This window comes from Poecilia mexicana, unplaced genomic scaffold, assembly GCF_051168715.1.
Source record: "Poecilia mexicana isolate PSO_F unplaced genomic scaffold, ASM5116871v1 scaffold_14, whole genome shotgun sequence".
NCBI classification, from domain to species: Eukaryota; Metazoa; Chordata; class Actinopteri; order Cyprinodontiformes; family Poeciliidae; genus Poecilia; species Poecilia mexicana.
This window is the reverse complement of record NW_028263383.1, coordinates 28,557,563-28,583,857: the sequence shown is the minus strand read 5'-3', so window position 1 is coordinate 28,583,857 and position 26,295 is coordinate 28,557,563. Positions and strand designations below refer to the sequence as shown.

Here is a 26,295-nt window from a genome sequence, read left to right as displayed (position 1 = left end):
TTTTCGTTGAAACCTGCGCCGTGGGCTCTGGGCTCGTTTCTCTGTAGGTTTGTAAAAAAAAAAAAAAAAAAAAGTGTGTGAAAGCTGTGCAATGTGTCTGCACACACATCCCAATCGATTAGAGCTCAGTTATTTCAGAAAATTTCTGTTTAATTAAGACCCAAAGTCGGTTTCTCAACAGTTGAGTACGACATCAGACTAATAAAAATTGATTTTTTTTTTTTTTGTACAAAAAAGCTCTGACAGCAGCTGTTCTGAGTGCCACATCAAAGACTGTTAAAAGTTTAGTGGAAGGAAAAAAGATGAAATGTGAAGCCAAGACCGTTCAAGTTCTGGCTTATGGTGGATTTATAAAGGTGTGGGCTGCAGCTGGAGTCAGAGCAACAGAGACAACGTCGGCTAAGCCTCACCTGGTCCAAGACTAGAGCTCTCAGTCCTCTGAAACATCACCACATCAAAAGTTCCTCACCACAAAACGTAAAGTGGAAACCGTTTGCATGCCACAGAATAAGGTTAAATAGTTTGAGGTATTTCTTTTTAGTTTTAGCCACTTAACAATATGGTAAACATTCAGGATTCTAATAAAACAAACAACAAAAGTCCTGCATTCCAGTTGCACACAGGACTGGGAAATTCCAACTTCCAGGTCAGAAAAAACAACTGGAACGCCAATAGAAGTCAGATTTTCCACTGGGAAAGTGGAAAATCTGCAAACTGAACTGCGGCTGCAAACTGAACTAATTATAAGTAGTGTTTTCTTATTTAATACTTAAGATGATGTTTGTAAAAAGGTACTGCGAACAATATTTACAGGGTTCCTGAACATCTCAGCAGAACCTCAGGTTGGTGTCTGTTAGAGAATTTTCGGTATTATCATTATGTTATTACTTTAGTTTACATTCAGTCTATAGATCGTTGTAATTTTTAGATTAAAGTGCTCTCTTCCTTATGTGTGTATGAACTGACCTGGAGGTCAGGACTGTCTGTTTCATCTTCATGTGAAACAGTTAACTCTGTGTTTCCCAGACCTTAATTCTTGTCAACCAGAATACCTCCTAACTGCCTGTGAGCAGTTGTATTTTGTTTTGTTAACAGCTTGACCGAGATTTGAACTGAGCTCAGACCGTAGATCAGATATCACACCTGGCTGGTTTGTTTAGGTTAGAAGTTTTACGACCTTTGTTGTTCTTCCTGACTCCCCCTTTTGGCTGTTCTGCTTGGACAATAAAACAGGGGCTCGCGTGGAAGGAGATCAGAACGCTCTGTGAACGGCTTGAAGAAGTTGTTGATGGAGATTTCTCCTTTTGCAAAAGCTTGGCTATAAAATTCATATACGTTGTCTGTGGTTCTTTTATATAGGTTCGAGAAGAAGTACCTACCAGTGTCCGTGTCACGCCGCATTGATGCAGTAATTCATGCAGAAGGACTCAGCCGAGAACCGAGTCCAAATGCTGTACGGCATACCGAGTCAGGTCGTCTGTATTTTGTTATTCTGCCCACGAAACCTGGACACAATTACTGAGTAAATGAAACAGAAATAAAACTCACATCAGCATAATTAAATCGATAAATTTATCTTTTAAACTAAACTATTATATTGCTTTTTTTTTTTTGCTGCGCCTGTATTACAACCTAAAATGTGAAGCTAAATGAAGGAAACTTGTTGCTGCGTCAGTCTGACGCTGAATCTAGAAATCCAGAACTTTTATCATCCAACATCAGTCACAGAGTTTTTTTTTTTAACGCTCCTGTGACTGAATGGGAACAATTCCCTGCAGCCAAGTCAAAATATCCCTGCAGAGTGTGGGGGGATGTTGCTGAGCAGCAGGAGCGCCTGCGGTACCAAAACATCACGTTCAACAATCCCATTAAAAGTCATCTTCACGTTGATGCACATTTCTTAATGTGGAGCATAAATATAAAGCAACTTTTAACATTGTTAGACATCCAGGAAAGCTGCCAAACTAAAGCTGCCATCATTTTTATCTCTTATGAATTATTAGAGCTTCTACTGAATCATTTTTGCTGCATTGGTTCAGAGTCACAATCCAACGTAGATACAGGAGGCAACAGAACAGAAAATATGAATAATAGATTCATTTCAAGCAGGGGAGCAGAAGAGTCAACCTATATGGAGGCGGCAGAATATCGATTGGTAGGTTGCAGCTTGTTTGTCTTCTATGTATTACTACAAGCAACAAGTCAATGGCAGACTCTCCTTCAATGCACACGTTCAGCCGAAGCAACAGGCAGCTTAAAGGCAGTTCTGAATAATATTTGCTGGAGTGTGTGTGTGATCCAGAATGAAAAGGTTACCAACTGGTAGAAGCAACCTGATAGATACGTTCCCTTTATTTTAATCAGCTGCATTTTTATCTGGAAAGCACACAGTGAGTGAACTGACACATTATGGATGGATGGAGTCCACCACGCAGAAAGGAACATGGTAAGGATTTTTAATCTAAATACATTTATGTTATCAAGTTCATCAGAGGACACAAAAACTCCAAATTATTTGTGGGAATTCTGTCCATTTGTGGATTTTTCTGCATAGCATAATGTTCAATGGGAAATGCGTCTGAGCAATAGTACTTGAGACGCTATTGGCTGCAGTTTGTAAACCAGCCAATCGAGGAGCACCTTTCGTTTTTCTTGGTGCTGATTGGCTGAGAGAGGAGCTAGGGAAGACTAGATGTTAGCTTCTGTGGTATCCAAGATGGTTTCTATTATACCTATTAATGCATATTAAGATATATTTGCTCTTTGAACTGTTAGAAAATCGACACTTCTATGTATTCTCAGAAGGGGACTCAAGTATTCTCAGTTGGTTGTGGTCTAACCCCTATGGGCACCAGGGGTCTACTGTGTAGCAAAAACGTTAATCCACATACCAACTGGTTGTTATGGTGTTGCAGCAGAAAAGTAACCTTTCTGTCCTACCTTCCCAAATGAAAAAGGTTTGTTAACTCTTTGCTGTGGGTTATGGTTAAATGACTGAGTTCTTCTGAACAAGAAATATTTGCAGTGCACTGAAATTTTTTTTTGAATATTTGAATGGCTTTCAAAGAGCTTAACCAGAGCTGTGTGTGGAGGATGATGGAGCCATTGGTGATGCTAATGTGTTAATAGCAAAGATAATTATCTAGCTTGGCGTTTTAGCTAACTGTGAAAATGTTTAGCACACTTAGCTTAATTAAATTATCCTGATAAAAATGGCACCAGTTCACTTGGTTCCTTTGTAAGCTTTAATTTGAATGAAATTCGACATCTATATTGAAGTTTTGTTTATCAGCTGAAGGATTCTTCAAGTAGTTAGACGTTTATATTCATGCTCTTATTTTGAAGTGGGTTTCAGGCAGTTGATGCAGCAATCCCATTTCCTCCCCTCACATTTTCTCTCACCCCCCAATAACTATTTCAAATCAGAGAAATTCAGGAACAAAATAAGACGGGGAGAGTAGAGAACAAGATAAAAACTAAATAAAATATCTATATCCTTTAAAATACATTGGTGATCCAGGGCTGTAGTCTTTCAAGGGCAGATAATATTTGAATTAAAGTTAGCGCTTTAGTACTAGCCTCCATTAATTATTGCAATGGCATAGCAGTTTTGAGTTAGCAGAACTAATGTTTATGATTAACCCTCGACAGTTAGCATAGCTAACATTTAGTTAGTGGTGTCCTCCCCTTCTAATCTCATTGTAGCGGAAAATGTATTTGTAGAATTTTCCATTCAAATCCCTTAAAGCTGTGATCATTTACCTCGACCTAATAAAACCGTCACACCTTCATACCAGCCCAATACAGCCTGATGCGGCACATGGTTTACATCTCCTTTCTTATTTGCAGCATGTCCTGATGACTCCTATGTGAACACACTGCTTAGGTGAGGTTTTTTTCTACCATAAAAACTGGCAACATTTACACTTCTGAGTCACCATGACGACTCTCGCTGTTGCTAAAAGCAGCAATCTATGCACATGCGAGGACACACAGAAATGTGATGAAAGCAGCATGAAGAGCTGTGTCTAACTGTACTATTTATTCCATGCAAGAACACCATCATTCTGCAGTGATGGCAGCGTGAGCAGAGGAAAATTACCAGGCTGCCTCTCCACAGGCCTGACTGATTTTGCTCAAAGACTAGCCCACATGGGTGCACCATAATCCCCTCATCTCCGAGGGGCTCTCATTGTGCTGCCATACATGCAGGAAGTTTAATAAAACAAAACTTCAGAGGAAGCCTACGATGGGGGACTGGTGTTGGCTGGGTTGTGCACACACCAGGCAGCGCTCCCTGCTCTGTTAAAGCTAGGATACAGATGGGTATATTAGGACATGAAGTTCTAACTCTGAGGAGCTCACCATGATGTACAGCCATGTTCGCTTTAGGAAAAACAGACAGGAGAATTAGAATGAAATTGAAGCCCAGATTGTTCTCTTTTATATTGTTAAATTACCTGAGCTGTCCAGTCAAAACGGGAGATGAAGAGATATTTTTAAGGCGACTTGCAGATGAATAATTGCCTTCTGTTCCTTTCCTTTTCACTGGGCCAAATTAGAAATTGCCCCAGAGCAATTTATTTGCCTTCTCTGTGAGGTACGCACATCTATCATTTGAAGACCAGAATACGCAGGCTGGCGTGACGGACCCCAAATGGTTGAGCCAAATCTAAATGGAGGAAAGGAAAAAATGACCACCAGTCTCCTCACGTTCAAATTCTGCCCAATAGATTCCACACAGGATTGACGCCATGTTGCATCACATCAATGCCCGACGGAGAGCAACAGAGGAGTTTTACAATATTTAGTTACTGATAAAACTGATGATTTAGATGGCTTCATTTGAAAACAGAAATGCAACAATTGTTGCTGCTGCAGTTAAAATGTCATTTAGCCCATTAAATTCAAACATACTCCGTTTATCTCAAAGGAAAATGAAATGTTACAGCTCATATCATCCTAGTATTTTCAGAAAGTCTTGGTGGACGGTGATGCTGCAGGCAGGAAGGATTTACGGTAGCAGTCAGTCTTGCAACAAATATTAAGAATCTTCTGACTGAAGACTGTTGCTGTATGACAGTCATGCTAACATAAGTTGTCTCTGCCTCCTTATTCCACAGTAGCATGTCCTGGATGGCACTGTGTTGGCTAGCACTGCTAATCCACCTCATTTGCTTTTGCCACTGAACCTCTCTCTTGAAGACAGTCAGCGATATGATCCTGGAGAATAAATCGATGGAAGAAACTGTCTGAATCCATGAAACCTCATTTTTAACTCCTCTCAGACTTGGGGGGGGGGGGGGGAAAGCAAAGAGGGTGGTACAGTTAAAGTATTTGCGCTTCTAAGATGCTAGTCAGCTGCTAATGTTTGTCAAAAAAAAAAAAAAGAAAAAGAAAAACCCATCTTGTTGCTACGGTTGCACATAACTGTATGGAAGTTAAGAAAAAAAAGAAAAGGCAGGAGCAAAAATCCTTTCAGCAACACAGCATCCATAACCAGAGGCAATAATTCTCAAAGAAATGAAGTTTATCTGCAGAGCTGTGTAACACCGACAGCTCTCACTCACACCACACCTGCATTACTAAACAAACAAATCACAGCAGTTCCTCAGGAATCCTTCCAGCAGTTTGCATCAAAACATTCCTTCCTTGATTTCCATCGATTCTTTATTGGTTGATACATCAATAAGCTAGCTAGCCATTATTTTTTACATTTTGAATAAGTGCATTTTTCCCACATTGTTTTGTATTGACAACTGGTCATAATAATGAAATGATTCCACGTAAGCAGTGGTGGGCACATTTTAACTAATTCTCTAAGAACCAATAGCAGAGCTAGCTTTTCATTTAGCGCCTCGGTGGTTTTGCTAACCTTGAACATATTTGGTGCACTTGGCTTCTAATTCTAAAGCACAAGTTTACTCGGCTGCTTTGTAAACTTTTAGTTGAATAAAGTTCAACGTCTGTGTTAAAGTTGACTCTTTACACAACGGTTTGAACTGTGAGGTTTTTTTTTTTTCTTTTTGCAATGCTGGTTTCATAAGAGCATCAATTAAATCAATACAGTTAAAAATATGATTTCATGCAATCACTGTGCAAGGTAAGTGGTGCAATTAAACCACTTTATGTAACTGGGACTAAAGCAGCTAATTTGGTAAACAATATGTTTTATTATTAGAGCAGTATTTTAGTTTGTTAGCTCTGAGCAGAGATGCAAAACATTACAATTTTGCTAATTAATCACTTTTTGTCATCACTTTTATTGTCAAAACAATATTTTTCCAAAATACACTATTTTTTGGGAATAGTCCCATTTAGAGATCATATAGTTTATTACTAATTCCAAATATTGGCCAATTAATGGTCGACTCTCCGGCTATAAGGAGAAACGTCTTTATTTCTGCTTCTCTCTCAAACTTGAGCGAAGTTCATCTGTTCCATTTTCTGTTTATTGGTAATGGAAAAACGTACATTTAACTGGTAAAAAAATAAAGATTTGTAGAAAGCAGCTTCATAGCGTCTTACAAAGCACTGCCTCTTATCTGAGCAGCTCAAAACTTTATGAAAGCATCTTCATCTGCAGAAGACAACTGAAGCAGCTCAGATGTTTTATAAAATCTGCTCCCAGATTCTTAAAGTCGTGTCAGGATGACAGACTTTAATTAGCAGACAGAACTGCCAGAAGCACACAGAATAATTCTGCTTTCTGAACCACTTCTGGCCGGGTTTGAGACATGAGGATTGGCTAAATAAATTAATCAGCGTTCATCAGCGTTGCTATGCAGCTCACATCCTATATTTTAGGAGATATACAAGGTCAAGCCGTGTGTACAGAACCGGGCCAGAGGGAGAATTCAGCCCTGGGGCCCAGAGAAGAATCTGATCAGAGCGAAATTGTTGAGTAGAAGAAGAATGTGAGGAATTAGGGAAAAGGAACAGCAGTACCCAAACAGAGCGGACCACTCTGATCCGGCTGGACTGTTGCAAAGGGATTTGTTTCAAAACAAATAACTGCTAAAAGGATCCAGGAGGAAGTTCAAAACCTCGGTTTAAAAGAGATTTATTACACGTCTGTGCTCCAAACACCTAAAAAAAACATATCAAAGTCCTCAGCAGGCATGTTTTATAGAAACCGGCTTTACCGCAGAAACACCAGAACAATCTGAACTTGATACAGAATGCACAGCAGCGTGTGTCCACAATCTGAGTCTGATCTTCATTTAAAAAATATTTTCTCAACAGGGATCATCAGACCTCAACCAGAAATCAGCCCTAACCGCCTCCATGCTTCTGAAAACAGAGGGACCCTGAACCTCTCACCACAGGAAGACAGGAGGACCATGCTGCCTGGAAACAGGACCTCCATCCACCCATCCAGTTTGCCCGTCCAGCATCCATCCAGTGGTCCATCTGTCCACCAGTCTGTCTCCACTTTAAAAGCCCTGAGAAGTCCAGGAGCCCAGTGCTGCAGATTAGCTGCTGCTCCACGTAGCTCAAGTCCAGCTGTGCTAATTCGTTCTCCTGTGATTTTAGTTCCTATCAACGGCAACAGCAGGTCTTAAAACACACCGCAAGAAGAAACGCTGCTGTTAAGAAGGAAAATAATAAAAACCCTGGTGTACTTATTACAAGACAGACATGGAAAAGCAGCAGCAGCAGCTAGATGGAGGTGAATATGAGACAAGTCCTGACAGCAGAACCTGGTTAGAAGCAAGGAAACATCACTGCCAGTTGCCTGAACTTCCTGCTTAATATTCATATCTGTTAACATTGTGAGGGCTGGAGTCGGCGCCGTAATCTCCCAACGTCAAATTAAAACAGAAACGCACGGGCTTAGCTAGCAAGCCCTGAAAACAGCTGGATCCAAACAGCACACCGCATCCTGCCTTCCCTCCTTCCAGGAACCGCAGGTTCCCCTTCCACAATGTTCTCCACTTCTTGTTGCATGAATGCCCAAATAATATGTGGCGTTTTCAGACTGATAAAGAGCACTCCAGCCTTTTAATTATTCATGCGACCTCAAATGAGCAGCAAGAAATATGCTACAGTGCTACATGCAAAGCTGGCCGCGCCGCTTTGTGCTGAAGCGGATAATAGGAAATCAGATCTGCAAAGTTTAGCCGTGTTGCCAGACCTGCTGTCACAGTCTGCTAGCTCTGCCATTATTCCTCTGAAATGACCCACTGTTGTCATTTTTTCTTTCTCCCTTCACAACATTAACGTGACAATGTGGAAGGCAGGCCGACATGGCCGCTACACTCGCTCTTTGCTTTTTTCTGATCTTAAATGGCACTCTCTTGTCATCTTTCAGCACATTAGCTTCAGAAAAAAAAAGAAAGAGAGGAGACTGAAGTGGCGGCATCTGTGACTGAAGGGGTAGGACATTAATCGATTGTTACCGGCTGATCCAGCTGCCTCATTTTTAGGAAATATTACTAGCCAATGACAGCACAGCCAGGGAAGTTAAAACGTACAGGCGGATTGCGACATCTAGAGCCAACCGTTTATCGGCCGTTTTTATTTTCCAAAATTAACGCAATGTCTACTGTGAGAAAAAGAAAACGCACCTACAGGATGTGGCTCCTTAATCTGATCCCTTTTCATAAATCATTTTTCAAAGCTTTGCTGATTTATAACTATTTAATGTTGGATCAAAACTCCAAAATTGTCTGCAGAATATTTGTGTTTGAAATGGATATGAAACCAGGAGATGATTAATGAGTAAATCTGCCCTGTTTGTTTTTAATAAAGACAAAAATATTTTTACAGTCATGATGACCAAAGATAAAATATTAATAAAATGTTGGAATTTTTACTCAAGGTTAGCAAACCATCGATCCTAATAGTCAATGCCTTGTTCTAATTGATAAGCAGTAGATTAAAATCATTTCATAGAAATAACTGAATGGCAGAAATTCTCATTTCTACCAAATTAAAACAATCTAACAGAACAAGACATTAGACAAGAAGCTTCATTAGTTTCCAGATCCTGGATCAATATCTGGAGATTTAAACTTAGCATTTTTTCCCCAACAGTAGGTGTTAAAAAAATATATATATATATAAAATCACTTAAGCCAAAAATAAACTGAATATTTAATTATTTTACCGAGTTAAACATGGTTTTGTTTGACACTGCGGCTGGAATCAACTTGATGGCTGACATTTGTTTCTCCTGATCCATGAATGCTCCACTGCTTAGCAAATATTTTGAACTAGTATCAACATCTACGGTGTGGATGTGTTTACATGGGAAAGAACAGTAGAATAATTAGTTATTAATTTGATAAATCTGTCAGAATAGAGAAAGCAGAGCAGCAGGAAAAAGTGATTTTCTCACTGTGGTTATTTATTCAGAAGCCAGGAAGCCAAAACTCTTCATTTACACTTCAATGGCAGATTGTTGAATCATTTTATAACTTGATGCACTCAGTTTTACATCTTTTACAAAGATATTGTAAATAAATAATAAATACCAAGTGAACTTTTGCACTGATATTTGGATGTTCACAAAAGAAAACTAACATTTCTACAAAGAGTAGTGCCTTTAAAAAGAAAATCATGTATTTTTTTGTTATTTTACACATTTTAACACAACTATAAGTCAACCTTCATATCATGCCAAGGTTATTTCTGTATTCTGTTGGTTACCATCCAAAATCAGCTTCAGTGCAAGTCAACTTGGAGTTACTGCATAAAATACAAAATTTCCTCAAAAATAGTCATGGTTTATCTATAAACTAAATATGTTTTGTGGGTTCATAATTAAACAAAAATGTTAAAAATAATTAATTTTTTCAGAGAGTACAGTGGCTTTTCAGGGGTATGAACATTTTCTGACAGTGCCTTTGAAAAAATATAATCATTAGTGAAATAATTATGGAGTGGGAGGTAAAATAATAGATGTGGAGAAAGGTACCAACTTCCATCAGCAGTGTGTGACAGGTCAGAGCAGCCAGAGGGGCGGATACTGTGACTGAGACAGTAAATGGGGACGTAGGCGGCGAGAGTCACGTGTTTGGTGCCACATCTCCTACAGCTGTGGACGATAAACCACAAAGCTTTTCATATATGAACTCACAAGATCCAATATGCACATGGTTAGTCTTGGTTACTATATTAAAAAAAAAAAAAATGCATCGAGAGGAGAAGCATTTCTAATTCCTCATCTGCAGGAATCCGTCTCTGAATTTTTGGAGAGTTTATTTTTGGAGAATTTATTTTCTCAGCTCAACTCCATGCTGAAACCTCAGGATGGGTATTTCAGGATGTCTTCCAGCTTTATATCTGGAAACAATGAAAGAGCGCTGGGAAGCCCGACTCTAGTGATGGGCCTCCAAAGATTTATCACCTATTCCCTTCAGACTCAGAGCCTTAAGGCCCGTTCAGACAGGATTAACACAACGGCAAGTGGGGAATAAGACTTCCCAGCTCCTCCGGTTAATTGAGGCGTATGATCTATGGTGGGTATGGACATTCAGAAGAACAAGACGAACCAAGAAAAGCAATTAAAGATGAATAAAAGCTTGGGAATCCTCTGAGAAACCCCTATTCCTGGTAATCTGCAAGCTATCTGTGTAGCACACAGGAGTAAATAGCCATCATTTCAGCAACGCTTTTTTAAAGCATATTTTGAAATATCAACAGGTTGATTGAAACGGCAGAATTCAAAATAACTTCCTCAATTTAGCAAAAACAGTTTTCATTCAGCAAATGAGTTTGTGGTAGTGAACTTTCCCATCCACTGGTGGGTCTGTGCCTTACCAGAGGCACAAAACTATTCAATTACAAACCACCAGATGCAATGGGAGGTCTTGCTTCATTTTTCTGTGATGTGTGGTCGATGTTGGTCTGCAAACTATATTTATAAAAAAAAATAAACAAAAAAAATATTCTTTGTGTATCCAGCTTGATTCACTCCAAACCAGTAAGGGGGAAACATGTCTAATTTGCGTTCTTTTTTTCCTCATTATTTTTAAGTTCCCTTAAAATTTGCATGACACCCATACACTCTTCTATGGAACGTGACTCCAAATTATTTGTGGATCATCTCTAAAATATTCAAGAGAAATTGGAGGGAAATTTTTGAATCTGAAATACCTTCAATGCTAATTGAAAATCTACTGGCTAGCATTTATGAAGCAGCCAATCCAGGAGCACCATTCGTTTTCTTTTGTCCTGATTGGCTGAACCTCCAAGACTGATATCTTCTCTGCAGTCGTGGCAAGTCGATTTCCACTGTGTGTATTAATGTATACTTGGTGTGTGAACTATTAAAATGGACAGATTAAAAACATTTTAGAGGGGAAGGTCTCAAGTATTTGCTGATTGTAGCTATTCTAAAATGTGGATGCCTGACCCCTACGGACACCGAGAGTCCACTGTATACGACCATTTCATTTAAGGTCTCAAGGAAATATGTTATAAAAAAATAAAATAAAATAAAAACTCAAAAGAATATTTACTAAGAGTCCTCTTTAGAAGATTTTATTGTAAAATAGAAAAATCTAACTCCCATAATGTTTCCCACCTCTACATAGCAGACGCTGTATGGTAATAACTCGATTCATGAGAAACATAAAATGGTTTTGTAGAGAATGAAAAGATGGCAGCCTGTCAGGTTAACTCCACAGCGCCCGACAGCCAATCAATAAGCAGACAGACTGCTCCACTCGCAGATCTCTCACCCTTAAAAAGGAGGAAAACAAAGCATATGTGTTTATACTGATTAACTTCTCCTTCAAACAAGACAATTCAAACTATTCCACACATTTTAAATGAGCAGAAATCAGTTTGTGAAGGAAGCCATACTTTACTCATCATGGTTCATTTCTGAACAACATCTGTAAATAAACACGCTTAATGAAGCCCCACGGCTGTCTTAAGTAGACAACATTGATCCGTCAAATTGATTTAATAATTCAAATTAAATCTGTTCAGATTGCTCCCATAAGAAATTTTTTTAATTGTATGTTCATTTATTAATTTTAAGCTTCACAACAGAAAACTGTGTTGCAGTTTCAAAATATTTGTTTATGATCCCCAAAAATATAAAGAAATGCTGCCCTCATTTATGGGCTGTGGGAGGAATATCTATATGCATGTACAAATGTTTTTTGTAAACTAAAAGAATAGACTCAAAAAAATCTTAAAATGAGAACTTATATTCCTATGACTTCTGATAAGATGGTAAAAAAGCAGGAAACTGCTCTGGTTGTTGTTGCTGTCAGTCAGCTGCATGTAATGGCCAATCAATGTATTGTGCACAAAGTGTAAAAAAAAAAAAAGACAAAGCAATTATCCGGTAAAAACCTACACAGTCTCAACTTCTCCAGGAGAAAACCACCTACCCATGTTTATTTTAGAAATGCATGTTGGTTTTCCGAAAAGCAAAGCCCCGACACCGTTTGCTCATTCCTATCCAACCAGCTCTCCTCTCAGATAAATTGGCCTCTGTAGCTCCGACAGGAAGCGATTTATAATTTTTGCTACACGTCTTTGCTTGGCGGCCATTTTAAATAGGAAGTCTATTTTTTAAATTAAAAAAAAGAAAAAAAAGAAAGCCAAGCAGCTGATTTGAGCATCTTCAATCAAACTGTGTGGATGACGCCTGAATGGGGCGGATAGAGTCAGAATTAGTTCATCTGAACACAGACCTCAAAGAAAAATGCATCACAGTGCAGTTCAGTCCAATATGTCTGCTTCTGGTGTCATTTATTCCAAAGATCTACAGTCTCTAAATGAATTGTTTGTCTTCTTCAGTGAATAATAAAGCTAGAAAAACGCTGTATTGAATTTGTCTTCTACTCCAGAACGTAATGGAAAACAGGAGCACATACTTGCTGACTTATTGTCAGCTTGGTTAACGGCGTCTCGGTCATGCATGGGGTTAGCTCCAGGATTAACACACACTGATGTTTTAAAGTAACACTTTTAAATTTTAACAAGATGCAGGGAGAGAAAGCTGCATGGAGCATGCAGAACAAAAATAAGTGTCACAAATCGAGCTGAGAGGAACATTGCAATTCATCCTAGTTATCAATGCAGTCAGTAAAATGTAAATACTATGATAATCTCATAGCTATGCTGTGATTGTAGATTTAAAAAAAAAAAATAAAAGAAGAATAATGGCTACAGGAGAAATACATTTCCACCAAAAAATGTTTTTTTTCCTGGTTAATTTCACATATAAGAAAAAGTGGGAATATTCTCAGGTAGTCAAAAATTTTCAAAGGGAAAAAAAAAGCAAAAAAATGTCCACCAATAAAGGCATAATTTTGCAATGTTAAAAATCTAACATTGTAAAGTCAAATATTTATATGAAAAATAATTAGAATTTACTGATATTATTAGGTCTGATATTTGGGACAAAACAACAGTAGAAGTCCTCCAAGAGTTACACTTAGAACAGTGGTTCTTAACCTTTTATGAGGTACCAAACCCCCCAGTTTCATATGGGCATTCACCGAACCCTTCTTATTCCTCCAACCGACATACAGTCATATAACTGTATGTCCTTACAGTAAACTTTAAGTAGACTAAAATGACTTTAAATTGTTGCATCTCAGATGTAACAGAAAAGTTCAAAAGGTCAACTTTAAGCAGACAGTTGTGCCGGCTGTTCCTTTAGGATGAGTCAGGAAAACCAGGAGTTAGAAAGGATCCCTCTATTTATTCTCCATCGATCAGAAAGCCGCTGCCAGTTCCTCCACTTCTAAATGATGAACACACTGATTGGACAGAAGAAGCCCTTCCAGAGGCCAAGCCACCATTTTTTTCCCAGCTGTTTCTTTATGTTATCTGGCAACGGGAGCGGCCGGAGCTCCAGCTCGGAGAGAAGTAAAATCAATCTGGGTTATGCTGAAAAATTCCCCTCACCTAACATACACTAATGTCGTTTAAATTACTGCAGTTACTCTTCAACTGTTTCACATCATGGATGCAAAGGAAAAAAGAAAACTGAATCTCTGATCCTGTTTTATGAAAGAAACACACAGACAGAAGAGAGATGAGAGTGGAGAGCTTTACTCTTAATAGAGATTAAAACAGCACTGTTAGTCACAAGGTTAACACAATTATCCTATTTTACTCTAACAAGTATTACTGTGGAATGTGGACTGCCCAGCTCTGCAGTGTCAAAAGATGTCATTGGTTCCTGTGATGAGGAACCGCACTGTGTCGTCTGAATAGCTCTCAGTTAAAAGGAAATAACCCAGGGGAGCTGTGATCTTTTCTTAGAGAAGGAAATCAAATTACGGCCCTAAATGAAATTAATCTGTACTTTACATCCTTCCAATCTACAGTTTCTGATCAAAGGAGCGCCGCATTGTTCCCCAGTCACTACCATTTCTCCTCCGCATCCTCCGAATAGGACACAAAGAAAATGAGACGGTTTGTTATTGTGCTGTGGTTGTCTGGTGTTAGAGCAGAATGTATCAGTCAAGACAGGGTTACAATAGATGAGACAAAGGACGGAGCTGAGCACAGTGGGGAGACATGATCCTGTTCCACGGGAGACAGTGGAACAGCCTGAAGGGTCTCATCAGACGCACACTCACTGAAATGTAATACAAGCCGGAGCGTTATGGAAAACGGGCTCACGCGGCGCCGCATACCTGCATTGTTTTCAGAAGGGCATTCATTTCCCCTCTGATGATTACAGCACAACGCCAGTTGCATTGTTTGTTTGCTTGAAAGCTCAAATCATCCACATTGATTCCTTTATTCGCTCATTGTTGAATCCGCCGTCGTGTCAATGGACGTGAGCGAAACGGGGCCCAATTACAGCAAGCGACGCCTCCCTGCGACTCCAGAGCCGGGCGAAGATGATAGAGGCCTCAAACTGGGAGGAAAACGGACAATCAAAGACTGCTTATGGTCTGCACAAACTGGCACGCAAAATATTCCATGCTGTGACCCGACAATGGTTCACATGGGACATCAGATTAGATTTGTCAAGCATGCAAACCTGCAATTAGAGCATCTCAACAACCCATATGACTAGACATGGTATGCATAGAGGTTCAGGAGGACACACATAAAATATGTAAATCATAACAAACATGGCTGAGCTGTTTAACTTTAACTGGCTCCGTCTGCAGATCATAAACACTAATCCTACGGCTTTGAACAAACTGTCACTTTGGCACAAAAGCCTCCAACACCGTCCTGATGGCGCCCCGCTCCGAGATGTTGCCAACAGATCTGTAACACAAGCAAAGCAAATTCAATGGATTTGAACTCTTTGCTTTGACAACTGAATTACGTTTGGAATTATCTGACATTCTTAAGCTACACCTAAGCAGTTTTAGCAAAAAAATCACAGTTATCCCACAAGCAAATCAGCCACCTGTAGAGGATGTGGCTGATTGGTTAAAATTATTCATTAGGCAACCAATGGAAGTCTAAACATGAGCCAATATGGGATGCTCATAGTAACTGTATAAAAACAAAGATTTGGAGTAAAACTGTTTTTGGTAAAACTTATTAGCACTACAACTAAAATAAACTAGTTAAAATCCACAAATACTTGAGACCCATTCTAAAAATGCTATTTGAATAATTCATATGGCTTAATATGCACAGTGGAATCCATCTTGGCACTACTGCAGAAGCCAATATACATGCTCTTCCTTGCTTCTGCTTTTGGGGGTTCAGCCAATCGCATCAAGAAAATGAATGCCGCTCCTGGATTGGCTGCTTTGCAAACACCAGCCAATAACGTGTCAAGTAACATTCTGTCTGTGTACTGTCAGCTTCTCAAGCTGAATAATTTATATGTGCACTATGAGTAAAAGTAAAAGAATAAAAATCAGTGAATTATGCAAATTTTACACAAATAATTTGGAGTCATATTCCACAGAAAAATCTGTAAACAGTGATCCACTGTACTGATTATCAAAGTCCCACTCCATGGAATTCACCATCTCAGAAGTAGACTATATAGACGTTGTTTCATAATATGGGATTTTTCTCTCGATAATTATACAGATAAAAAAAAAAATCCCAGTTGAAAGGACGAGATGTTACCAGAAGTTCATTTCCAGTATCCCAGTTCTTTTAGACAATTTTGTTCCTCCAATATGTAAATTTAAAACCTCCATACAAGTAAGAAATCTGTATAACATGAATCTTATTTAGCATCTTATTCTAACACATTGAATTTATTATCAATTCACACTTTAAGACTTAATAACCTTTAGTATTAAAAAAATAATATTTTCTCAAAGTAAATGTTATCCCTCAGTGGTGGAGATGTGGATGGGCTGCTTCCTGGTGTCGGATGTAGAGGACCAAACCACCCGCCTGCAGCGGCCCTCTGATGCTGCCAGGGCTCCTGTGTGCTTCACAGTAAAAGGCCCTTTTTAGTTTCTTCTTTAGGAAACAAAAAGAAAAAAAAAAAAAAAACAAGCTGCTTTTGAGGAGGATCTCAGAAGCCTGGATGTGTTTCCAGCTGACAGCTCACTGATGAAATCGGGGTAACAGTTGAGTGACTGATTGATAGGAGCCGGGCTTTGCCAATATTACAACATCAATCTCATTTAATGAGTTCATATTAAAGGTTTGTTTTCAAGCACTGTGAGGCCAGAAGGAAATGAACTGGATTCCAGCTGCTAAAGTTAGTGAGCCAATAAAAAAAAAAAAAAAAAAAACTTGGACTTTAAATAAGAAGGAAAAAATATAAACCTGATTAATGCAGTGGCCTAGACTTCACCGGATTTTCCACAAACAGCCAGAATTTTATATATATACATACACAAAATTTTTTTTTAAATCACCAGTGTAACCTGTGTAATACATCTTTATGATTTATCCCAGTCATTTGTGTCAGAGCTGTAAGAAAAGCCGTCCATGGCAGCGATGTCACAACCCGGCAGACACCAGGAAAGGTTCTGAGCTTCTAATCCAGACATTTCTCTGTCAACACGGCCTCAGTGTGTATAATAAATACGCATGGATTTATATGCATGACGTGCCGAAGCACGACCAATCACAGTACGTCTGACAACCACAACAAAGCTGGGCCGGTGCTGGGACAACACACAGAAACAGAATAAATAAAGTAAATCCAGCTCAACCTGACAGCTGCTGTGACTTCATTTAGCAGAGCCTCCAAATATTACCAGCCTCATTTTTCCCCCACACACAATGGACCGCTTCTGTCCAGGAAATGACCACATATGTTTACATTTGATTTTATAAGTTATCAGAATGAACAGTGCTGGGGAAAGATATTTCCTCCTTACAAATTTCTCTAAAACTAACCGATGTGAAGCAGAAACTTAATGAAACACTGAGTTCAACCTGACCACAAACATCCAGGTCCAACCACCACCAAACCTGCAGAACAAAGAAACAACTCCAATAGAACCTGACTGACAACATGAAGCAGACCAAAAGAAGACATAAATCATTACAGATGCATCGACATGACAATTCAGGGAGGTAGAAATAAACACCATTAGTGGTTAGTATCATATTTTACACATATACACAAAAGGCAACAAAATGGAAATATTGGCACAGTTTGACTTATCGGTCTGGTACACATTAAAATATGAATATCAGCCGACACTGATATTAATGCCAATATACTGGCATTATGCTAATGTTATCACAATATTCAGCACTAAAATTAAAACTACATTTACTTACACATAATGCAGTAAAAACCAACACCATCGTTTTATGAAATGTAGCGTTGGTTTGGATTAATCGAATGTGAAGTTTGACAATTTAAATTCTGGAAAATCTGGATTTTACTCCAGCAACGGACTCCTTGGGCTTCCATAGTTGGGCGTGATGTCAGCCTTCCCAGACTGACCATATTGTTTTACAGCTTGTATTTATTTATTTGGACTTTGAATTCAGGCACAATTAAAAACACATTTTTTTTAAATATGCCAAGAACGGGTGAAAAGAAGAAAAAAGAAATTAAAGTCAGACAAAAAAATAATCTGAAATTGTATTTTTATATCATCCTGGAGTCAAGTATGATGGTGGTAGTGTGATGGTCTGGGAGGTTGTTTATTTACTCAGGTCATCTTTGTTCAAACGCAGTGAAAAAATGTTTTCATCCGGCTGAAAATCTTTAAAACTTTGAGCAAGTCAAACATTCATGCAGTTCCCCAGTTCCACCAGCGAATGTGGACAGTAGGGGGCACCAACACCTGTCACAGTGTACCCCACACACCACCCAGTCCAGCATCTAAAGACCCATTCAGACTCAAAGAAAAGAAGCTGGAATATCTTTGCTTTTCGTATCAAACATGCGTTAAGCTCCAAAGAGCCGACTGTTTTTAATTCCACGTCTACAACCTGTAGAACATCTTCTTATCAGAAAATGAACAGCCTTAGCTCAGCCTGGGAATTTATGTATGTGCACAAAGTAAAGCTGGTTATTACATAATGGGGGGGGGGGAAAAAGAAAAAAAAGTGTATATTCCATGTGTTACCTTTTATCTATGAATAAACAATCCCCAGCCCTGCAGGATTCTTTATTACTTATCTACATTTGCTATATGCTAGCTGCAGGCCTCAACAAAACAACTCTTTAGAAGTGAATAGAATTTGCATTCACCTTTTAGGCATCACCGTTTTGTAAATACGAGCATAAACAGTGAATAATGACTCTGATTTGGCTGGTTTTTGCTGCTTTCATGGTCCGGTTGTTTCACTGCACCAAGCAGCACCTTAGCTGCTGTCAGTGTGGCAGATTGCTGCCCACACCCCTCCTTTACCCCCCGCCCCCCATCCCCCAACACCTCCAATCCCTCAAGAGATTTCGAATTGGAGGGTGCTTACTTGACATCCCATCAGTTGGCGGCTCACTAACAAGTAGGCCATAAACCTTTTTTTCTCCCTTTGATTACACTAAGTGCAGGGAGGCCAGATGCAACCCAGCAGTCATCTGTTGGCCTGCCAGCGCTGTCGCTCTGAGACTGACAGGGCAGCACGGCGCGGGTCACTGGGGGTCCGCCCCCCCTTCAGGAATACAGCCATTGTTCTTCATTACAGCAGGAGCGGCTGCAGCGGGGGTTCAGAAGGAGAGCACGTCCATTTCCACACCTGTTTCCATCATGGCGGGGGGTCCTGGCTGAGCCACAACCACGCCGGAAGGTTCCTCTGTCAGAAAGGCTGGCTGCTTTCTGACAGAGCATGGTAATGATACAAAGAAAAAAAAAAAAAACAGTTCAAAGTCGAGGTTTATTTTCCTGTAATGAAAAGATTAGTTGTGTAAAATCTGTGAACCTGTTTCAGGACTGCAGCTCTGCAGAGTGGAGCCCTGCTCCGCAGTAAAACTCATCTTTACTAAGAGTTAGAGAGATTCAGAGAGCAGATCGTCATCTGAACCGCGCTGCATCGTCTCAAGCCTCAGCTCCTCAACACTTAGCACCAATGCAGTAAAACGCCTCACCCACAGAGACTCTATACGTTTATTACCAACTTAAAGAGAAGAGGGGAAGCATAAAGGACAAATTCAATAAGTCGTTTGGGCAGAACACCATTTTTATGTCCAATATGGGCTCCTCTCCTCAATTCCTAAAGAACAAATTCTAAAGTTTGCGAAAGCTATGGCAAACATTTCTTAAAAAGGTCAGACTTTATGGAAGCTACACAAACTAACTTCAGGAAAGAAACTAAGAACAGAGAGATTAAAGAATACAACTTTTAAAAAGTCTTGAAATGCCAAACATGTTTCCATTTTTACCCACATCTGGAAAATACTTCAAACTCCACAAATTCGTAGACTATGTTGTAAATGCAGACCTTTACACAGTCTACACTTTCAAATGTAGCAGCATGCTGGTGTGTTTACAACCCAACATGAGCAGAATTGGGAAGGAATGACCAAGTTTACTCTGGATCATCCATCTGTCCTCACAGCAACAGTCAGACCTGCAACACTTCTCTAAAAAAACATTTTAAAACCACTTTCATTCAACCAATATGTTTGTGACTGGAAATGTCAGGCATCTTTCAGAAGATAACTAAAATATTAAAAGGAATATGAATGTTTAAAAAAAAACAAAAAAAAAAACATGATTGCAGGAGAGTAAACCATGACAGCGAGGCTGAATGTACCACAGAAGCTGCTCCGTTTTCAACTTCCCACTTAGCAAACCATTCCCACCCCGTGAACTAAACCGCTGCTCAGTTTTTATTTATTCATTCATTCATTGGAATAACCACATTTCCATCATTACAGACCAAGTAATGATTACAGGAAATTGGTTTCAATAATTGGTCGTCAAAGTAGGCATTAAGTCTCACCAAGGCAGGTTGAAACTAATGCTTGGTTAGAGTAAAAACATCCCATGGTAGACGCAGCGGTAAGAGTATGAATCCTAAAAGAAAACCAGTAAATGGAGTTTGGGTATTTTTCTCTCAGACATCTCGGCATCTCCAAAGAGCCCAACGGTTCCTTCCATTATCCCTGAGTTCTGTTTACAGTTGAGGATAATCAATCAATCACCACATTAAGGAATGTGAAGCCGACAGATCATGCAGCCTCAGTTTGTATGTCAGCGGTAATGTAGCGGTAAATAAAAAAATAAGAAAGCAGGCCAGAAAGCAGAAATGTACTCAGTATAAATCAAGCTGTCAGCCATGCATTAATCAAGGCTTTACGCTCCAAATTAATCCATTTGCTTAGCTGTACAGTGGGGCTGTATATCTGAGAAAAAGGTGTGACAACAATGTCTACATAAAACAGCGGGATCGGGTCCAAACGGACTCCACGGCTCCCAACGCGATCCACTTCTTGTGGTTAGCCCGTGTTCTGAGGAGCAGACGACCACATGTGAGCGGTAAACACGTCTCGGTGTCCATCAGCGGCAGACATGTTGGATTATCAGCCAGAGATTGCATCTATATACACACACACACACACACACACACGCACACACACACACACACACGGCATTACTAACGCACTTATCCAAATCTAATAACTATCTGAGACCAAACAGAAAGCGGCGTGTAAAACGTGATGAGCGTCATCATCAGGTCAGCAGATAATACTCCTGTGCAGACGCCATAACAAGCCCGCACGGCCACAACACGACACGGTTGGTGCTTGTCGGGATAATTGGTGGATTGCCACCGGAGCTTCAAGTCCCAATAAGCTGATGGCGGGAGTGCTGCGTTAGCATAACTCAACACCTGGAAAGCAGCGTCTCCTGTTGCTGTAAGCCGATAAGCTGCAGAACTACTCCGCTTAATATTCATTCAAAGGCACCGCGCAAAGATTAAATCACATATCTTTCACTTATAGTAATATAGACACGTGTAAAATGAAGAGGGGCTAGATTAGAATCTATATTTGTTCTATGGTTTGTATTAGAGTCAAATAACACTTGAAAGGAATATATGAATTCATAATTCATGAGGGTGGGGAAATTAGGGAAGAAAGTGAAAGCCTACTTAAACTTTAATGTAATGTAGGAGCAAAACTCATGAATGCAATTTGGGTATTTTTAACCCGAGACGTGCAGGAACAGAAATATCCATGCATGTGCTGCTTTTTTTGGCAGTGGCCAAGCTAAGGCTCTACTGTGAGCATTTTATCTCGACGCTTTTCATTTTTGTTGTGTAAATTGACGAATATGAGATGAGTCTTTGTATAATCGCTCCGATAGTCCTGGTGGAGTGCTTTGCCGTTTATCCATTTCTCTTTCCTGGACAGAATCACAGAAGGAGCTGCTGCTGCTTAGCTTCTTTGTTTTGTTTTCTCCTGAATCACCGCTGCTGTGCTTCTCTCTCCTGTATGACATAAAAGTTAACTTTGTTAAATAGTTTTTTATTTTGAACATGGAAAGTATTTTGCACTAAATATTTCTGTCTCTAGTGGCGTGTCTTCCTGGCTAGAGCTGTTGTTGCTGTCATTAACTTTGAACAAAAGCTCTCAAACTGTTCTATAGAAAGTACTCCTGGCTCAGGGGTCCAGTCTAAATGCCTGCTGACAGAGTGAAATGGGGTACAGTGAACCCCAACATACTCACAGTTTAGTGCTCACAGATTCCCAAAATCAAAGATTTGACTATTCCAAAGGAAATGCAGTTGGGAAGCAGAAATAAGTGGCACAAAGCCACTTGAAATGCCATTTGCTGACTTTTGCAAACTAGCCAATCCAGGAACCCCATTCATTTCACCCAAGAGCGAAGCTAAGAAAGACCACAGATGTTAGCTTCTGTAGTAGCGAGGTGTTTCCACAATACTTATTAAGATATATTTTGTGTTTGAACTATTAAAATAAGCAGTTGTAAGTTGAGGTGCAGACCTTTGTGGAAGTAGATAAGACCAGTTTCTCGTGTAAGTATCAGCTGATGGCTGATCCCAACATTAAGGAAACTGGAGCAGATTTATTACACTGGAGCTGGTTTATCTGCGTTGTGCTTTGAAGGAATTCTCAGATTTCAGCTGCTTTCATGTGGTTGTGGTCCCTGACCTCCATGAATATCAGGGTCCCACAATATGCCAAATGCTGTTAGATTTCTATGGGTCTTCTCCAACGTAGCTGCATTTCCATTACAAATATATGAAAAACTGTCAATTTCCCGCTAATCTCGAAAAACATTGTGGCGTTTCTATTAAATAAGCAATTAAAATCACATGTGAATAAGTTTGTTCACGCAGTAAGTTATTAAAAATATGCCACGTCATCTTCCTCCAACTGCTTCCTATTTTCTTCTTCATGGTTTTCACCAGTGGCAACACCCACTGGTTGTTGATCATGTGATGCAAGAAAAAGCGGGGTTTACATTGCAGTTTTGCAAAATAAACCAATTTTCAAAAACAAAAACTAAAACACTTCAACCTAATGTCAAAACATTTTATTGAAAAACAATAACTTTTTTTGAAATCAACATTTCCATTAAGCAAATTTATTTTCAAAATGTCAAATTGTGCAATTATATGGCTAAGTAGGAAAAGGATGCTGAAACTGAATCAAAAGGTAGTTCCAACTATCATCTTAAGGCTGTGAGAAATTCTCCAACACTGTCATTTTAATATATTCTTTTAATGAATTAGTTAATTTCTCATTTTGTAAAGCACGTGTCACATTAAAAGTGAAATTAAGTTTTTAGTTAAATTATGAAAGTCTGATTTTAATAAGTGTTAACACTTCTGGGAGCTTCTGTAAATCCTTTTAGTGATCTAAACAGAACAAATACAGAAATTTATGTTTACTTCTGGGTCATTTCTCTGCATTTTCATCCAGGAAACACAACAAGCCACGCCCACTCATCTCCAGTTTGCAACTAAATTATTTTTTTGAGGTTGAATGGTGGATGGAATGGAACCTGGTTCCAGATTAGCTGCATGGACAGTAATGACAGCTGGACGGTGGATTATGACCTCAGCTTTCACACCTTCGTATGAGGGAGGGAAAAAGAAAAAGCAGGCTGTAAACGCATGGGCACAATGTGATCTCAGAGTATGCAGCTGGAGGTGAATAATTGATACGCTTTGTGCCAGAGTGCCCCAAGTTCTATGTGAAATCAGTGGAGCCATTACCATGAAGGGAGAGCAGCGGCGTCCAGATCAGACTCAGTCTCTCTCTGCTGCTTTTCACTCATTCACTGACTCGCTCGGAGGAGAGAAGAGGGAAACACGGCTCTGCATCCATTTCCCATTTCAGTGGATAAAACTGGATTAAGTCTTGTGGATAATCCACAATGTGACAAACATCTGCCTCCCTCGTCATTCTCACCACTAGAGAGGCTGGAGCTTCTGTCATGAAGAGCAGCCTGGAACATTTAAGTTGATTATTTACTGCCTGCACCGACAGGCTGTTTAAATGCAGAACTATACTGGAAATCAGCTGGGAGAGATGCTGAGCCGTGAAGCCGTTCTGCACAGATCACACCATCAGCAGCGGGGAAGTCATGTCGCATCTTACACTGAAGCCCATCCGCTCCCCGAAACCTTCCAACTCAGAGCAGGAAGCTTCGACGTCCCCCCCCCCCCCCCCCCTGCAAACCCATCTGCGGTGGAATGAACGCAGTCCCGCAGCGGTTCAAACAACTCCGGGAATTTTTTATTTTTTAATTATTTATTAGATGTGACGTGGATCTCCGTGGAAATGCTTTTACTTTCACAACGCATGCATCCACTCGGCTACTCCAAACCCAACTCGCCGAGTTCTGCTGTTTATTTCGTAATGCCCTCCCCCCCTCCCTTAATTTCGACTAATTTCGTACAATTAGTCGCGCACGTTTCTTCTCTGGTACGAAGTGCCACGGGTGTTTCGTACTTTTGTGTAACATACTTATAATTTTTTGCAAATAAATCTCGTTGGGCGACCCTAATAATCAAGCATTGTTATTTTATTTAATTGATAAGGAGGTAGAGCAGCTCACAATAGAATCAGAAACGTAAATAAAATCACAGCAGAAAATGGAAAACTAAATTTCGATATTTCTATTTGTTTCCATAATAGAGAGAAATGTTTAACCAAAGAGCAAAACAAACTGATAAGCTATAATTGGAGAAGGTAGGCAAGATATCGGGATAGGAAGACTGGAATTGACCTGGCGCCATCTCAACATTAAAGCCAGAGATTAATTACAAAGCATACCGATTTGCAACATGTCTTTCCGCCGAATTAATCAAGACATGCGCATTGTTATCACCATAGAGTATCCAAACAAAACACTCGGGAGAAATTTCCGAGTCGGTTGACACAAGTTAAATGAATAAAGTTGCTTATGGAGTTCCGCTGTGACACGCTGAAGCTGCAGCATAGAGGAGTTTCCACGCACTGCTGCTCTGTCCGTTCAGAACACGCCACAAAGTAACCTCCGGGACAGAAACGGCAATAGTGCGACCATGCACGTAAACAAACAGGTTCATATGTCCTCACATCACGCAGAAATACAAATTATTCTTTTCCAACACTTATTTTCTTAAATCAGTTCCCAGCGGTGGTGGTGAAGGAGGGAGAAGCGGTTTCAGCCTCCAGTCAAATGGTGAGCGGTCCAAAGTGATGTATCGGCTGGGCAGCGCCTCTGCAACGCCAAAAACACCCCAACCTGCCCTGTTCTGCTCAGAGCTTCAACTTTAGACATGTTCTCCTACTTTGTGAACAACATCTCAGCTGAATCCAAACAGCTCTGCCGCGGACGACTTCCCACAAAAAAAAAAAGGAAAAAAAAAGCTGCTAAAATGACACTCCACCGCATCTACATCCGCGGAAATGCGGGAACAAAGGGCGTCCTCCGTCCACGCACAAGCAGAAAAAGTCCTACCTTTGTGAAGAGCCGCTGGAAACGCGAAGAGAAAGAGAATAGTCGCCAGAGAGCCGCTGCGAGCGTTCGCCATGTTGGACACCTGCTTCAGAATGGCAGCGCGAGGCAGCTTCACCTACAGCGGGACTCGCTTAATGAGATGCGGACAAGGAGGGAGGATCTAGCTTCCACACAGCCTCCTGTTCCCAGCTGCTTGACATGGAAGCGCTTATATAATGCGTACAGTTCAGAAATTAATCTGAGGGAAAATATTTACATTTAAGGCTTTGCTACAGGGGGTAGGGAGGAGTGAGTAACTCTTTTTTTGCATTCCATCATTACGGAAAATGATTATGGCGTTTTGTCATGCAGGTGCATCTCAGTAAAATTATTCGTGGAAAATGTGATGTTTACATTATATATATATATATATATATATATATATATATATATATATATATATATATATATATATATATATATATATATACCAGATCATCAAGTGATTTGATATCAGAAAAATCTGAAAAGCAGTTTGGAAATTATGATCTCTATCCAAACCAACCTGGCTTAATGTGAAAATAGAGCTTTTCCTTTAGTTAAATCATGATTTAACTGTCTTTAACTGTGTTTTCTGTTCAATTTTGCAAACAAATACAGAAATGGTTACAAAAACATTTCAAAGGCACTCCAGAGAACCAGTGATTGTTTACTAATGGAGGAAATATGGAGAACCTTTCCAGAATCGGCTGGTCTACCAATATTACTCAAAGTGACTCATCCAGGATCTAAAGCTCTGCAGGCTTTTTTTTTTTTTTGCCTCAGTTAGGGTCAGAGTTCATGATCTCACAATACAAGAGAGATTGGGCATAAATATCCAAACGAACACAAAGGTTTGTCTCATATTTACACCCAAAAAATGTCTTCATAATTTCCCAAAACTTGGGAAAATATTCTGTGAACTGATGAGAGTGGAACTTTTAGTCAAAGTCTGAAATTCATTCTGCTTGAATTTTTATGGACGCATTTAACCGCCAAAACTTTGGAAATAAATTCAGGA

The 26,295-nt window shown here is 39.7% G+C and overlaps 1 protein-coding gene across 1 annotated transcript in view; it reads right to left on the bottom strand.

The window, feature by feature from the left end:
- Positions 1-25,584, bottom strand: part of cadm1a (cell adhesion molecule 1a) — a 393,093-nt gene extending 367,509 nt beyond the window's left edge. The window contains exon 1 of the mRNA XM_088012458.1: positions 25,257-25,584. Coding sequence (XP_087868584.1) covers positions 25,257-25,329 — 73 coding nt within the window. The 5' untranslated portion in view covers positions 25,330-25,584. The remainder of the gene's footprint in view (positions 1-25,256) is intronic.
- Positions 25,585-26,295: the final 711 nt, after the last annotated feature.